Source organism: Lagenorhynchus albirostris, chromosome 14, assembly GCF_949774975.1.
Source record: "Lagenorhynchus albirostris chromosome 14, mLagAlb1.1, whole genome shotgun sequence".
Lineage (NCBI taxonomy): Eukaryota > Metazoa > Chordata > Mammalia > Artiodactyla > Delphinidae > Lagenorhynchus > Lagenorhynchus albirostris.
In genome coordinates this window covers 12830993-12845501 of record NC_083108.1, presented here as the reverse complement: position 1 = coordinate 12845501, position 14509 = coordinate 12830993, and the positions used below count along the sequence as shown (strand labels likewise).

At 37.7% G+C, this 14509-nt stretch overlaps 1 protein-coding gene across 3 annotated transcripts in view; it reads left to right on the top strand.

Annotated features, from left to right (window-relative positions):
- The window catches only part of PHLPP1 (PH domain and leucine rich repeat protein phosphatase 1), a 212502-nt gene that overhangs the window by 101791 nt on the left and 96202 nt on the right, over positions 1 to 14509 (top strand). For all 3 annotated transcript variants that reach the window (XM_060170722.1, XM_060170723.1, XM_060170721.1), the window contains exons 2-3: positions 5512 to 5708; positions 12006 to 12131. In XM_060170722.1, coding sequence (XP_060026705.1) covers positions 5512 to 5708; positions 12006 to 12131 — 323 coding nt within the window. The remainder of the gene's footprint in view (positions 1 to 5511; positions 5709 to 12005; positions 12132 to 14509) is intronic.

The following is a 14509-nucleotide window of genomic DNA, read 5'->3' as shown; positions in this document are numbered from 1 at the left end:
TGGCTAAAGAAGATGCGGTATATATATACAATGGAATATTACTCAGCCATAAAAAAGAAGGAAGTAATGCCATTTGCAGCAACATGGATGGACCTAGAGATTATCATACGAAGTGAAGTAAGCCAGACAAAGACAAATATCATACAATATCGCTTATATGTGGAATTAAAAAAAAAGATACAAATGAACTTATTTACAAAACAGAAGAAAAAAAAAGAAGAGGTACGTACCAGTATCAGGAATGAAAGAGGTGACATCACTACAGTTTTTTATTGATATTAAAAGGATAATAAGGATATATTGTGAACAACTGTATGTCAACTATATGAAAACTTAAATGAAATGGACAAACTTTTAAAAAGTCAAACCACGAAGGCTTACTCAAGAATATCTGGATAATGGAATAGCATAGCCCTAACTCTAGTAAAGAAATTGAACTTATAGTTAAATACTCTCCCCCCACACACACACACAACAAAAAACAAACAAACAAACAAAAACCAGAAAAAGCAAGACTCCAGATCCAGAAGTCTTCACTGGGGAGTTCGACCAGATGTTTAAGGATGAAATGATACCAATTTCATCCAAATTATTCCAGAAAAGTAGAGGAAAGAATTCTTCAGCTCAGTCTATGAAGCCAGCATTACTCTCGCCCCTGACACCAAATCCAGAATGTTTTTAACCATTTAAAATTTTTTATTTATTTATTTTTGGCTGTGTTGGGTCTTTGTTGCTGCACGTGGGCTTTCTCTGGTTGCGGTGAGCGGGGGCTACTCTTTGTTGCAGTGTGCGGGCTTCTCATTGTGGTGGCTTCTCTTGTTGCAGAGCACAGGCTCTAGGTGTGCGGGCTTCAGTAGTTGCAGCATGCAGGCTCAGCAGTTGTGGCTCACGGGCTCTAGAGTGCAGGCTCAGTAGTTGTGGCGCACGGGCTTAGTTGCTCCGTGGCATGTGGGATCTTCCAGGACCAGGGATTGAACCCGTGTTTCCTGCATTGGCAGGCGGATTCTTAACCACTGCGCCACCAGGGAAGTCCCCCAGAATGTTTTTATATATATATATATATATATATATATATATATATATATATATATATATATATATAAATATAAATATATATTCTTTTTCAGATTCTTTTCCATTATCGGTTGGAACTATTGAATATAGTTCCCTGTGCCAATTTGTTGTTCTTAATGGTGAAAAACTGAATGCTAGGGCTTCCCTGGTGGTGCAGTGGTTGAGAGTCTGCCTGCTGATGCAGCGGACGCGGGTTCGTGCCCCAGTCTGGGGGGATCCCATGTGCCGTGGAGCGGCTGGGCCCGTGGGCCGTGGGCACTGGGCCTGCGCGTCCGGAGCCTGTGCTCCACAGCGGGAGAGGCCAAAACAGTGAGAGGCCCTTGTACCGCAAAAAAAAAAAAAAAAAAAAAGATTTCTAAAAACTGAATGCTATTCCCCTAAGATTAGGAAAACGGAAAGGATGTCTGCTTTCACTAGTTCTGTTCATTATTGTATGGAAGGTTCTAGCTTGTGCAGCAAGGCAAGAAAAAGAAATAAAAGACACCCTGATTGCAGTGGAAGAAGTAAAGCTGTCATTCTTCACAGGAGAGGACTCATTTTACCTGATTTCAAGACTAATTATAAAGATTCAGTAATCAGGATACTGTGATATTGGTCGAAGATAGACAAATAGATGAGTGGGATGGGAAGAACCAAGAAATTGACCCACCCAACTATGGTCAATAGAATTTTGATACAGGTGCCAAAGCACTTCAGCGGGAATGGATAATCTTTTTTTTTTTTTAATAAAATTACTTATTTATTTATATTTTTTATTTTTGGCTGTGTTGGATCTTCGTTGCTGCCCACGGGCTTTCTCTAGTTGCGGCGAGCAGGGGCTACTCTTCGTTGGGGTGTGCGGGCTACTCAGTGCAGTGGCTTCTCTTGTTGCAGAGCACGGGCTCTAGGCCACGTGGGCTTCAGTAGTTGCAGTTACATGGGCTCCGTAGTTGTGGCTCACGGGCTCCAGAATGCAGGCTCAGTAGTTGTGGCTCACGGGCTTAGTTGCTTTGCGGCATGTGGGATCTTCCTGGACCAGGGCTCGAACCCATGTCCCCTGCATTGGCAGGCGGATTCTTAACCACTGTGCTACCAGGGAAGTCCCAATGGATAATCTTTTTAACAGAAAGTTGTGGAATAATTTAGATAGCCACTTGTCAAAAAACAAAAATAAAAACCTCCTGAACCTCTACTTATTTCTTGCTGTGTACAAAAATTAACTTGAAATTAATTATTGGCCTAAAAGTAAGAATTAAACCTATGAAACTTACAGCAGAAAACATAGGAGAAAATTATAGTGACCTTGAGTTTGTCAGAGAGTTCTTAAATACAACACAAAAAACACTAATTGTAAAAGCTAAATCAGATATTTGGACTTCATTAAAATCAAAACTTTTGCTTTCCCAAAGTACTGTCAAGAAAATGAAAAAGCAAGCCAGACTGGGAGAAAATATTTGCAAGTTACACATTTGACAAAGGACTTGTATTCAGAATATGTGAGGAACTCAATCCAGTTAAAATTGGATACAAGATTTGAATTAGTCACCTCAGCAAAGAAGGTATGTGAATTGCAAATAAGCTCTTGAGAAGATGATCAGCATCATTAGGAGAATGCAAATTTAATCTATAATGAGGTACCATTACATGTGTACTAGAACAGCTAAAAGTGTTGACAAGGAGGTAGAGCAACTGGAACTCTCCTGCATTAGAGATGGACATGTCAAATAGTACAACCCAGCCATTCCAGTCCCACGTGTTTACCCAAGACAAATAAAAGGATATATCCACACAAGAATGTTTATACCAATGTTTTCAGTCAAGATAAGCAAAAAATGTGGAAACAGTCCAAATGTCTATCAGCAGATGAATGGTTAAACAAATTGTGATATATTCATGCAGTGGAATACTACTCAGCAATAAAAAGGAATGAACTCTCGGCACACTCAACAACACGGACAAAAAGTGACAAAAGAGCAGATCAGCAGTCGCCTGAGCGTGGGAGGCCCTAGGTGGGGGTGGGGGGTGGGGTGGGAGGGAGAGGGAGGGATCACAGTGGGCACGAGAAACTGTTAGCGATGATCAGTGTGCTCATTTTCCAGCTCATTTATAGGTTTACATATGTCAAATCTTATCAAATTGCCATGTGCCAAGTGAGTAAGAGAGGGAAAGCATGTTTTAAATCATTCTCTGTTGTGTTCAGGTTTCTCTCTCAGCTTGAAATACTTGCTTTTGCTGTCCATCTTTCGTCCCAGATCGTATAAGAAATGCCTTAAACCTGTAGGATATTTCTAAAGGAAAAGTTACAACAGTGGATCCAACTTTAATTTGGTGGGCATTGGTTCAGACTGGGATGTTTAGGGCAGGGACAGACTAATCTTACCATTAGGTTCCAGGACTGTTCAGGCCCCTTGGCAATTTTTCTAAAGAGGGACTAAAAAGCCAGTGTCTGGTGTCTCCATACTTTTCTCGTATGTATCCCTTCTAGCCTTAGTCCTCCATCTGGCGATTGGCTCTGGGGCTTTCTCTAGGATTTTTGTGGAGTTGGAGAATTGAGGGGCTGTTGCTTATGTACCTCTGTTGTCTTTTTCTTCAGTCTCTAATTAAATCACAGATCTCTATAAATGTGATGGGTTAACAAGTGCCCTTGAAGCCACTCTCTGATGTGACTGAATAAAATGCCTGCTTCTTTGCATTCATTAGTGTGTGTTTGTGTGTAAGTATTTATATCAGATCCCTTGTTAAAGAATGTTAGTGTATTACAGTCATGGAAATTGGATTTTGTAAATGTGTTGTCCATTATTTTTAGCCTTGCACGTACCTTTCAGTTTTCTGAATCTCCTTCTGTCCCACTTCTTCTCTACAGGAAGAGAGACTATAATGTAGAGAGGAGCTCTTAGACTGGGAGCCTGGGCATCTCTCTCTGTGGGTGTAAATGAACTTGTGCAGAATGTGACAAGTGAATGACTGTGGTCTGATCCATCACTGGCAGACTTTGACAAGCCATATCTATATGGAAGTCTCCTGGGCTTCCTATCCCTTTGTGGGAGTGTTAGCATTTGGTAGACAAACATCTCAGTGGAGCTCTCCACTGAGGATGCTAGCTGTGTAGTTGTTTGCTGGGCCCAGGTTCAAAAAGGTGGACCACTTTTAGACTTCATTCTAGCCTAGCCCCAGCAAATTTATGCAGTGTACAGTATTTATTTCATAAAACATTTTGATATACTGGGAGAAAGAGGAAGTGAAATTCAAACCTGCTGGTTTTGTTGTTTGCAAACATCTCTGCCCAAAGGTGTGTATTGGGAGGCTTCAAACAGTTTTTGGACCTTCTTGAGATCTATTTTTGGTGCTGCTGTTCTTCCTTCTCCAGTAGCTATTAGACATCTACCAAAACTACTTGGCATTTATGTTAGTTTTTTTTTTTTTGCGGTACGCGGGCCTCTCACTGCTGTGGCCTCTCCCGTTGCGGAGCACAGGCTCCGGATGCGCAGGCTCAGCGGCCATGGCTCATGGGCCCAGCCGCTCCGTGGCACGTGGGATCATCCCGGACCAGGGCACGAACCCGTGCCCCCTGCATCGACAGGTGGACTCTCAACCACTGCGCCACCAGGGAAGCCCATTTCTTTTTTTTTTTAAATGAATTTATTTTATTTATTTATTTATTTTTGGCTGTGTCGGGTCTTTGTTGCTCTGCACCGGCTTTCTCTAGTTGTGGTGAGCAGGGTCTACTCTTCATTGTGGTGCGTGGGCTTCTCATTGCGGTGGCTTCTCTTGTTGCGGAGCACGGGCTCCAGGCGTGCGGGCTTCAGTAGTTGTGGCTCGTGGGCTCTAGAGTGCAGGCTCAGTAGTTGTGGCACATGGGCTTAGTTGCTCCATGGCATGTGGGATCTTCCCAGACCAGGGCTCGAACCTGTGTCCCCTGCATTGGCAGGTGGATTCTTAACCACCGTGCCACCAGGGAAGCCCAAGTCATTTATTTTTAATTGTCCCCTTAATAGTAAATATACATTAAATATCTGTAGGAGGAAGAATATGAGTGGCTAATTCCATTAAAACTGATTAGTTTCATTAGATGCTAGATCTTGAATGTTATCTTTCTATATCAGTCTATAATATTTTCTTCTTAGTGTACTTAAATTAACTCTCATATTCATGAAAATCTTGAAGCCATTTCTGTTTTAAATGTAAGATTAAATTATGAAGGCTATAGCAGAAGAAACTTAGGTAATAAGCTTTTTAAGGAAAAAACTCTTCTTCACCTATATTAAAAGGTACATGCGGAGCAGATTTGGTAGTTCTCATCATAATTGCATTACTGCAGGTTTCAGATTCTCTCAATTATAAATTAGATTGTTTCCCTATAATTATTCTCTGTTGTCCAAGTAATTTATCTGGTATGCTGATGAGTAGCAAAAAAGCCCATTTCTTTAAGACTAAAATGTTTGCTTGTGTTTGTTGCAGGAAAACCTCACAGCCCTGGTAGCTCTGAACGGATTCAGCTCTCAGGAATGTATAATGTCCGTAAAGGCAAAATGCAGTTGCCAGTGAACCGATGGACCAGACGCCAAGTTATCCTGTGTGGGACCTGCCTAATAGTATCATCTGTGAAAGACAGCTTGACCGGAAAGATGCATGTTCTGCCACTAATTGGTGGGAAGGTAAGTTTAAAACAAACCAAATACTAACAGATTTCCCAGTGTCATTAAGCTTACTTTGAGTCATTTCTGTAATAAGGGGTAGATGGTTTTTTTTTTTTACAGAATTTCAATTTAAAAAAGTCTATTTATGTATTTATTTATTTTGGCTGTGCTGGGTCTTAATTGCAGCATGCAGGATCTTCATTGCAGCACGTGGGATCTTTTAGTTGCGGCATGGGGGCTGTTAGTTGTGGCATGCATGCGGTATCTAGTTCCCTGACCAGGGATTGAACCCAGGCCCCCTGCATTGGGAGTGTGGAATCTTACCCACTGGACCACCAGGGAAGTCCCAGGGGTAGATGGTTTTTGACTCATCATTCCTGTTGTGCCTCCACCAGTGGACATTTTTGGTTGGTGGAGTTTTGGAAAATAACAATGCCATTGGCTCACATGAAGCCCTGGTTATATTCACTTCTTAGTACATGCACCTTAACTATGTGACTGAAAATAGAGCAACTAGAACTTCACTGTTATATTTCAGACTGTAGGTGATAAATTATTATTTATGAGAAGATGTCTTTTGATATTGTGAGTATGTATTTTATAGTATACTACAGTGATCCCCAAGTCCATGACCTTAGGATCATTCAGGCGTGCTTATCAAAGGTTAGACTCTCTAGCAGGAATCTGTGATCCCGCTTTGCCTTACCTCTCTGTTTATTTGTGTTTAGTGACCAGTGGGGTTAGAACTTTTAGTTTATCACTATAGCTAGTCATGAATTTTGAACCTGAAATGCTACCCATTTCAGAGAAAACCTGTGATACAGCTGATAGATACTTCCAACATACTGGCTGCTTTTCTTTGGGCATGTTAACTATTTTATTCCTATCATTTATAAAATATCAACAGAAAGAACAAGATTGCTTAGGAAGGTATTACATTCTTTTCTTTGCCAGATTTATTTATAAACTCCAAGCACTGGTAGGGGTATCATTACCATAATTATATGTCAGTATTTCCTGATTTTTAAATGATATGATAATCTGTTAATAAAGGTAAAAGTAAATTTGGATGAAGAAATGGGTTTTTAGAAATCAGGGGCATATTAAAAATTTTTTTCTTGATCGTTACTTGATCATTTAAAAAAATAGATTTGGCTAGTCTGTGAGGTGTGTTTAGGTCTATTTCATTCACCCATTTTGAAACCATGGCTTCTTAACTTCTGTCTGAGCATTGAAGCATTAGTGATAGTTTATTACTGAAGATCTTGTCCTTTGGATGGATCTGAAAACTTAGTCATCATTATTACTTCCATAACTCATCATTAAAAATGCATATTTAATGTCTGATGCCCTGATAGGTCAACAATCTGTTTCTTTCTTCTCTGGTGTTAGGCATTTGCATAGGCAAATTTAATATAACTATTATTAAATATCCTCTGTGGGGAAGCCACTTTGCTTGGCGTCCCAGAAATACCAAGATGGGTAAGTCACCATCTCTGCCTTCGAATAGCTTATAATTACTATCTGGAAATGAAGGATGGACACAACAATATCTGCTCTACGAGAGGTGCAAAAAAGTAGGGTGGAAGATAAGTGGAAGAGATTACATTTTGTGGGGGGGAATCGGGATTTTGTGATGAAGGAGGTAGCAATTATGAAGGGTGAAAAATCTCTTGACATATAAAGGAGATGGTCAGAAAGATTATTGTGCTCAGAGAAGCAGAGGCAGGGTAGCAGTGGAATGTTCAGGTAAGGTGAGAGAAGATCCAGTTATAATTAGCATTTTTATTCAGAGCTAGAGACTTGTTCTGTTTCCCAGGCCTATTACTGGATGTACTTCTACCATTGAGTGAATAGAAAGTTAACAGTTTCTTTTTCTCACAGACAAAGCTTGTAAAACCTGTTTTGTGTTACACCTTTAAAAATAATTTAGTATGTTGAAAAATTATATTAACCACGTTAGGAAAAAATAATTCACTCTTTGCAATGTGAGTTTTCATTAATGTTTGTCTTTCCTTTTCTCATTCTGTTCTGTTGTTAAAGGAAAAACGGAGAGTAAATGGAAGAGGTGTTTTTGTTTTCTAATTTATATAAAAGAGCTAGAAATGAGGTGTGAGATAGGTGCTATAATTGCTGTGATAATCAATTTTGACACACTACTTGAGCATCATCATTAGTTTATGTTTTCAAATATAGAATTCAAATATGAAGTTAAAGCTCTATTAAATTGTTGAAAGACATTTGTTTAATAAGTTTTTATTCATGTACAATTATTATATTTAATTTCTTCTTTAAAATGAACATAAATTTTTAGATAACTTATTTACATTAATACTTTATGTAATATTTGTTAAGCTATGAGGCATAATAAGCTGAGTAACTGTTAACTTACTACTCAATTTAGGAAGTACAGCAGCATCAATACCAGTGTCTCTACCTGAGTTCTCTTTGCATCTGTCCCATTGCCTCCTCCTACCCCAGAGGAATCCTCTGTCCTAGAATATGTATTCATCATTTGCTTACTTTTTTGAAATAACTTTTATCATATAACTATGTTTTGCTTGTTTTGATCTTGATAAAAATGGTATCATCCTGTTTGTGGTTTTCTGTGATTGAATTTTTTCACTCAATATTATGTTTCATAGTAAGATTCCATATTACTTGCTATATATGGTTTTCATTTCTGTATAATGTTCCACTCTGTAAATGTTCCAAATTTCTAAAATATCTGAAGTAATTTTCTTGTTGATTGACATTTGGGTTGCTTCTAGTTTTCTGTTATAAATAGTGCTCTTGAGATAGTCTTATTTTGATATGCCTCCTGGTTTACAAGTAGTTTTTCTAGAGCAGTGTTTCTTAACTCTTGTCGCTGTGCCTGAAGGGGACATTTGGTAATATGTGCAAGTGTTTTGATTGTCAAATGATTGGGTAGTCAGTTGATGTAAGCTAAGTTATGCTGTGGTAACAAAACCCCCAGATCTCAGTGACTTATCATAACAGTTATTTCTCACTCACACTATTTGTCCAGTGTGGGTGGGTGGAGATTTCTTTTTTCAAGTAATTATGTACGAACCCAGCCTGATGGGGGTCCTTCTCTCTTATAATATTTGTAACACGTGGCTTCCTTTGCTGCTTAGGCAGGAGAAGAGGTAACTGGAGGGTCATTAGCTGGCTCTTGTATATCTGGTTGTAGAAGTGACACATGTCACTTCTGCTCATGGCTCATTGGCCAGAACTAGTCACATGACTCCATCTTAATTGCAAAGGTTCTGGGAAAAGTAGATAGTGTGTTTGGTTAATACTAGTATCTTTTGCTGCAAGGGGACACTATTGGCATCTACAGGGCAGGGGCTCAGAGAGTAAAATGTCATGCAAAAATATTAGACAGTCCTGCATAATGTACACAAGGAACTATTCAATCCAAAGTTCCTATAATGACCTCCTTGAGAAATATTGCTCTTAAGAGTGCAGTCACTGGGCTATAGGACATATATGCACATTTACTTTTACAAGATGATATCCAATTGTTTTCCAAGGTTGTTGCATCATATCATGCTCATATCAGTACACATTTCTCTACATCTTTGCCAAACTTTATTGAGGTATAATTGATATACAACATACTGTACATTTTGATAACAATTTGATAACTGTATTATACTTCCATGAGTACAATTTGACAGATAGTCCCCTTGTGCTCCTTTGTACTGTTCTGTCCCTACTTTTCTGCTCACTCCTACCCATTCCCAAAAAACACTGCCTGATTTCTGTCAATATGGATTAGTTTAAATAGCATTTTTATAAGGTTATATTTTCTCTTTGGTGTATAGAAATGTGGTTGATTTTTTAAGTGTTAATCTTATATCCAGCCACCTTGCTAAATTTTCTTATTTATTCTAATGTCTCTAGATTCTTTGGAGTTTGCTATGTAGCTAATCATCTCATATTCAAATAATGGCAATTTTCTTTCTTCCTCAATACATTTCTTTGTCTTATTGCAATGGCCAGGACTCTAGTACAGTATTGAACAGAAAAAGTAAGGTAAGAGAGTGAGATCTCATCATTAACATTGAAGTTTACCTTACATAAATATCCTTTGTTGGCTTAAGTGACTTCTTTGTGTTCTTAGTTTGCTTAGAGTTTTTATCATGAATGATGAATGGGTGGAGAATGTCATCAAATGCTTTTTCTGCAACTGTAGTGGTGATCATACAGTTTTCTTCTTTAATCTGTTAATGTGATTAATGACTTTATAGTTCCAATAACGTTAAACCATCTTTCCTGAGGTAAATCCAACTTTTGTTCTTGGTATATTTTTTTCTGTATTGCTGGATTCTGATGCAACATTTTGTTCAAGATAAGTGTTCATGACTAAGGTTGGCCTGTAATTTTCCTTTCTCTTACTGTTCTGATCTGTTTTTGGTTATACTGGCCTCATAGAATAGGCTGGGGTCTTTTTCTCTTTTCTCGTTTGGTGGATGAGTTTGCACAAGTTTTCAATGATCTGTTTCTTGGAACTTTGATAAAACTCACCTACAAAACCATATGAGCCTGATATTTTCTTGGTAATTAAAAAAGTATTCATTTTCTTAAATGGTAATAAGACTATTTAGGCCTGTTTTTTTTCCCTTGATTTAGTGTTGGTAAAATAAATTTTTCTAAAAATTTGCCACAGAATTATTTATAATAATCTCTTTTTAATCCCTGCTTAATCTGTTTTGTCTCCCTTTTCATTATTAATATTTATGTCTTCAATTGATATCATTGATCAATATCAATTGATATTCAATTTTGTTAGCCTTTTCAAAGAATTGCTGTTTTGCTTTGTTAATGTTCTCTATTGTATATTTGGTTTTCATTTCTTTCTTTTTTTTAAATTTCTTTTTTAATTTTTTGATTTTTTGGCTGCGTTGGGTCTTCGTTGCTGCGCACGGGCTTTCTCTAGCTGTGGCGAGTGGGGGCTACTCTTCATTGCGGTGCGCGGGCTTCTCATTGCGGTGGCTTCTCTTGTTGCGGAGCACAGGCTCTAGGGTGCGCGGGCTTCAGCAGTTGTGGCTCGCAGGCTCAGCAGTTGTGGCACGTGGGCTCAGTAGTTGTGGCTAGCCGGCTCTAGAGTGCAGGCTCAGTAGTCGTGGTGCACGGCTTAGTTGCTCCATGGCATGTGGGATCTTCCCAGACCAGGGCTCGAACCTGTGTGCCCTGCATTGGCAGGCAGATTCTTAACCACTGCACCACCAGGGAAGTCCCAGTTTTCATTTCGTTAACTTCTGCTTTTTATTATCACCTTCATTCTGCTTTGAGTTCACTTCGTTTTTGTTTTTGATATTTTTTCCCTAAGTTCTTGAGATACATGCCAATTAAATTAATTTTCTGCCTTCTTTTCTAAAATGAGTATTTAAAATTATAAATTTCCCTCTGTGTACCTGCTTTTGTTACATTCCATAAATTTCAGTACGTAGTACTTTTAATGGTTTAGTGCTAAGAATTTCTGTGTTTTGATTACAGATTCTTTTTTTTACCTGTGAGTTGTTTAGAAGTGTATTAACTTTCTAAATGTAGATTTTTAGTTGATTTATTATTGATTTTTAACTTGATTTTATTTTGGTCCCAGAATGTAGTCTGTGTGATCTTTCCGAAGTTTTTTACACTTTCTCTGTGACTTGGTTTGTGGTCATTTTTGTAAATGAAATATAGGAAACATTCATTCTGTAAGTTAAACATAAGAGTTTGTGTAATATCATGTTACTTTATTGTTTGGACGTTTTCTCCTTATGAAGAATTTATTGGGAGTGGAAACTTGATTTGACTGTATCGCTGCATTATTGGGACTTGAAATTTCTCAATTTCACAATAAGCTAAAAGAAAAAAAGCTTATTTAACATGCTTGAAGACCTCTTTTAATAAAAAGTTGTAATTCAGAGTAATACAAAAGTCCCCTAAGTAAAAATTCACCTGCAGTAAAAATTCTTAAGTAAAATCTTCAGTAAAAGTCCTCCTTAAGAGGAAGTAAGAACCTCAGCACCCTATTGTGAGGGTATAGAAGGATAAAAAAGGGAGTCTGTTACAATTTTAAACAGGAAGAAGAGAATTTCACTGTTGTGGGGAAATCTATTGAAGGTAATAGTCCCCTTTTTGGTTTCCTTGTGATTCAGATTGGTTGGTCAGACTTAGGAACTTAACATGCTTTAAGTAGTAAGAGGCACACATAAAGAGATAGATGCAAAGCTGTGCAGGCTCACTGGTCTAAGGGACAGTTAATGAGCTTGGTAAATGTCCTGCTTTCTGACTTGTTTTTGTCACTCTTTGTTTTTATAGGTAGAAGAAGTGAAAAAACACCAGCACTGTTTAGCATTTAGCTCCTCTGGACCCCAAAGCCAGACTTACTACATTTGTTTTGATACATTCACAGAGTATTTAAGGTGGCTTCGACAAGTCTCCAAGGTAAGCATTTAACCAGGAACTTTGTTCAGCTTCTGGCTGGCTAAAGAGTTGCTTCTGCTTTACAAAATATAGTTATACACTCATTTTTTTTTTTTTTCAGATACTGCCAGTAGTTAGCAATTTTCAGTCTTTTTAAAAGCACATTTTGGTGAAAAGTAGCTTTTTAAAAATTGTGTTTTATTTGCCCGTTTTGTTTATACTTAAAAAAGAATTCAGTGGGTAGACTGTCATTATTATCTTAATGTCGTAGAGAAGGAACATGAGGTTGAGAATATTTAAGGGACTGGCCCAGGGTAGGACAACTACAAAACCACAAAATACCCAGAGAATTGTTACAAATTTCCCCTTTTCCTCTGACCATTTTTTCTTATAAGCAGTCTAATCTTGTACCATCTCCCTTTCACCTTTTCAATTTCTGCCTTTTGAATGGTTTGATTTCTTTTTTCGTCTTAATTATTTTTACCATTTTATAGTCCTCTGTTTAAATAAGATTACCATGACCCATGAAACAAAATACCTCTGTGTGTGTATGTGTGTGTGTGTGTGTACTGGAACCCACAATAAACTGATAAATAAGATAAAGAAATGCTGGTATTTCAGGTGCTGTGTGTGAGACTGTTTTTATATCACATTTGTATAATTATGTACAGTGGGTTAGATTGCAGTACTTTGTGCCTTGGTTTTGGGTGTGTTTATGAAATGATGAAACCTCCCTAGGGGGCAGAAGCATTACAGTGGAATTTGCTTTCATATTTTTGAATTTATAATCCAGTTTGTTATTCAAGTTCAGTGTGATTCAGACTGCTGCATGATGTAATTATTTGTCAAGTGAATGAATAGGGAATAACTTTGTAGAAGAGTTAAGAGAAAATTAGAGAATAATGTCTAGAAAGTCTTTTTGACATACTGGGCGCATTTGAATTATCAGGGGGAGAAAACTGTGTTCTCTGATGATACAATATACTTGGGAACATTAGTTTCTCCTTTTAGGAAGAAGCAATGGACAGAGTTTAGGTTGATAGGACTTTGAATATTCTCCCAACCTAGTAGGCAAATGGAGGTTCTAAACGTACAGGACAGCACCCCTACTAGAGAAAACGGGAAGGATGACACTTCTCCTTCAGACTTGCATGTAGAATTAATGTGATATTAGAGGCAACTAGTATATCTGTCTAGTTGTTTTAAAATTACTCTGGTTGTTGCAAATGTGAGGAGACAAATATTATATAATATCGTGCTTTTAACATTAAGTGGTTGTATGTGTTCAAAGCAATAAGTCAATGGCCCATACTCTATTCAGAATAAAATGCCAAACTATGGTCAAACTGCAGTTTAAATTTCTTTCTATATGGAGGTGTTGATTTTTTAAATAAACTTTTTTTTCAAAGTAATCTTCTATTTACAGAAAAGTTGCAAGGACAGTATAGAGAGTTTCTGTATACTCCTCACTTGGTTTCCCAGGCATCTAATATTACCATGATACATTTGTCAAAACTAAGAAACCAACATTAGTACGTTACTCTGAAATTATTTGGATTTCACTAGTTTTTCCATTAATGTTATTTTTCTGTTCCAAGATCTAATCCAGGGCACCAGAGTGCACTTGGTTATCATTTCTCCTTTGTCTCCCCTGATCTCTGACAGTTTTTCAGTCTTTCTTTGTTTTTCATGACCTTGACAGTTTTGGGGATGTAGTGGTCAGGTATTTTATAGAATGTCCTATATGGAGATGTTTTGACCTTTTATATCAAATGCAGTGTAATAGCTGCTTTACATTCTTTTTCGAACAAGTCAGAGGTATAAATTCTTAAACAAACATGGATAAGGATGTAAACAGAAGTTTATGTAAATTATCAAGCTTACCAATGACAGATTGCTTTGATTGAAACAATAATAACAGAAAGATTAATAGGTATTGAATTTAATAGTCTTGTACATTAAACATCCACACAATTGATAAATCACTGTTCTAAAGCCAGCAAGCATTTATTAAGCACCTTCTGTATGTCAGGTATGTATTTTATGCACTAGGATACAGCAAAGGACAAGTCCAGTTTCCCTCTCTGGGTAGGGCTTATACTGGAGAGACAAACCATAAATAAGTAAACAGAGAAGAAAGAAAATATCAGTTAATCATCATGCTATAATACAAAGTGATATGACAGAGAAGGATGGGAGAGGAATAACTCTGAGGAGGGGACATTTAAACTGATACTTCGATGAACAAAATATCTGATTATTTGAAGATCTGGTGGGGGTAGCTTTGCAGGTAGTGGGAGAAGGGAGTGAGAGAGCCCTAAGACTGGAAGGAGGGATGGTGAAGGTCAGAGAAGACAAGGGTCTTCTGTTATAAAAGAGGATGAAAAGTCTGGATTTTG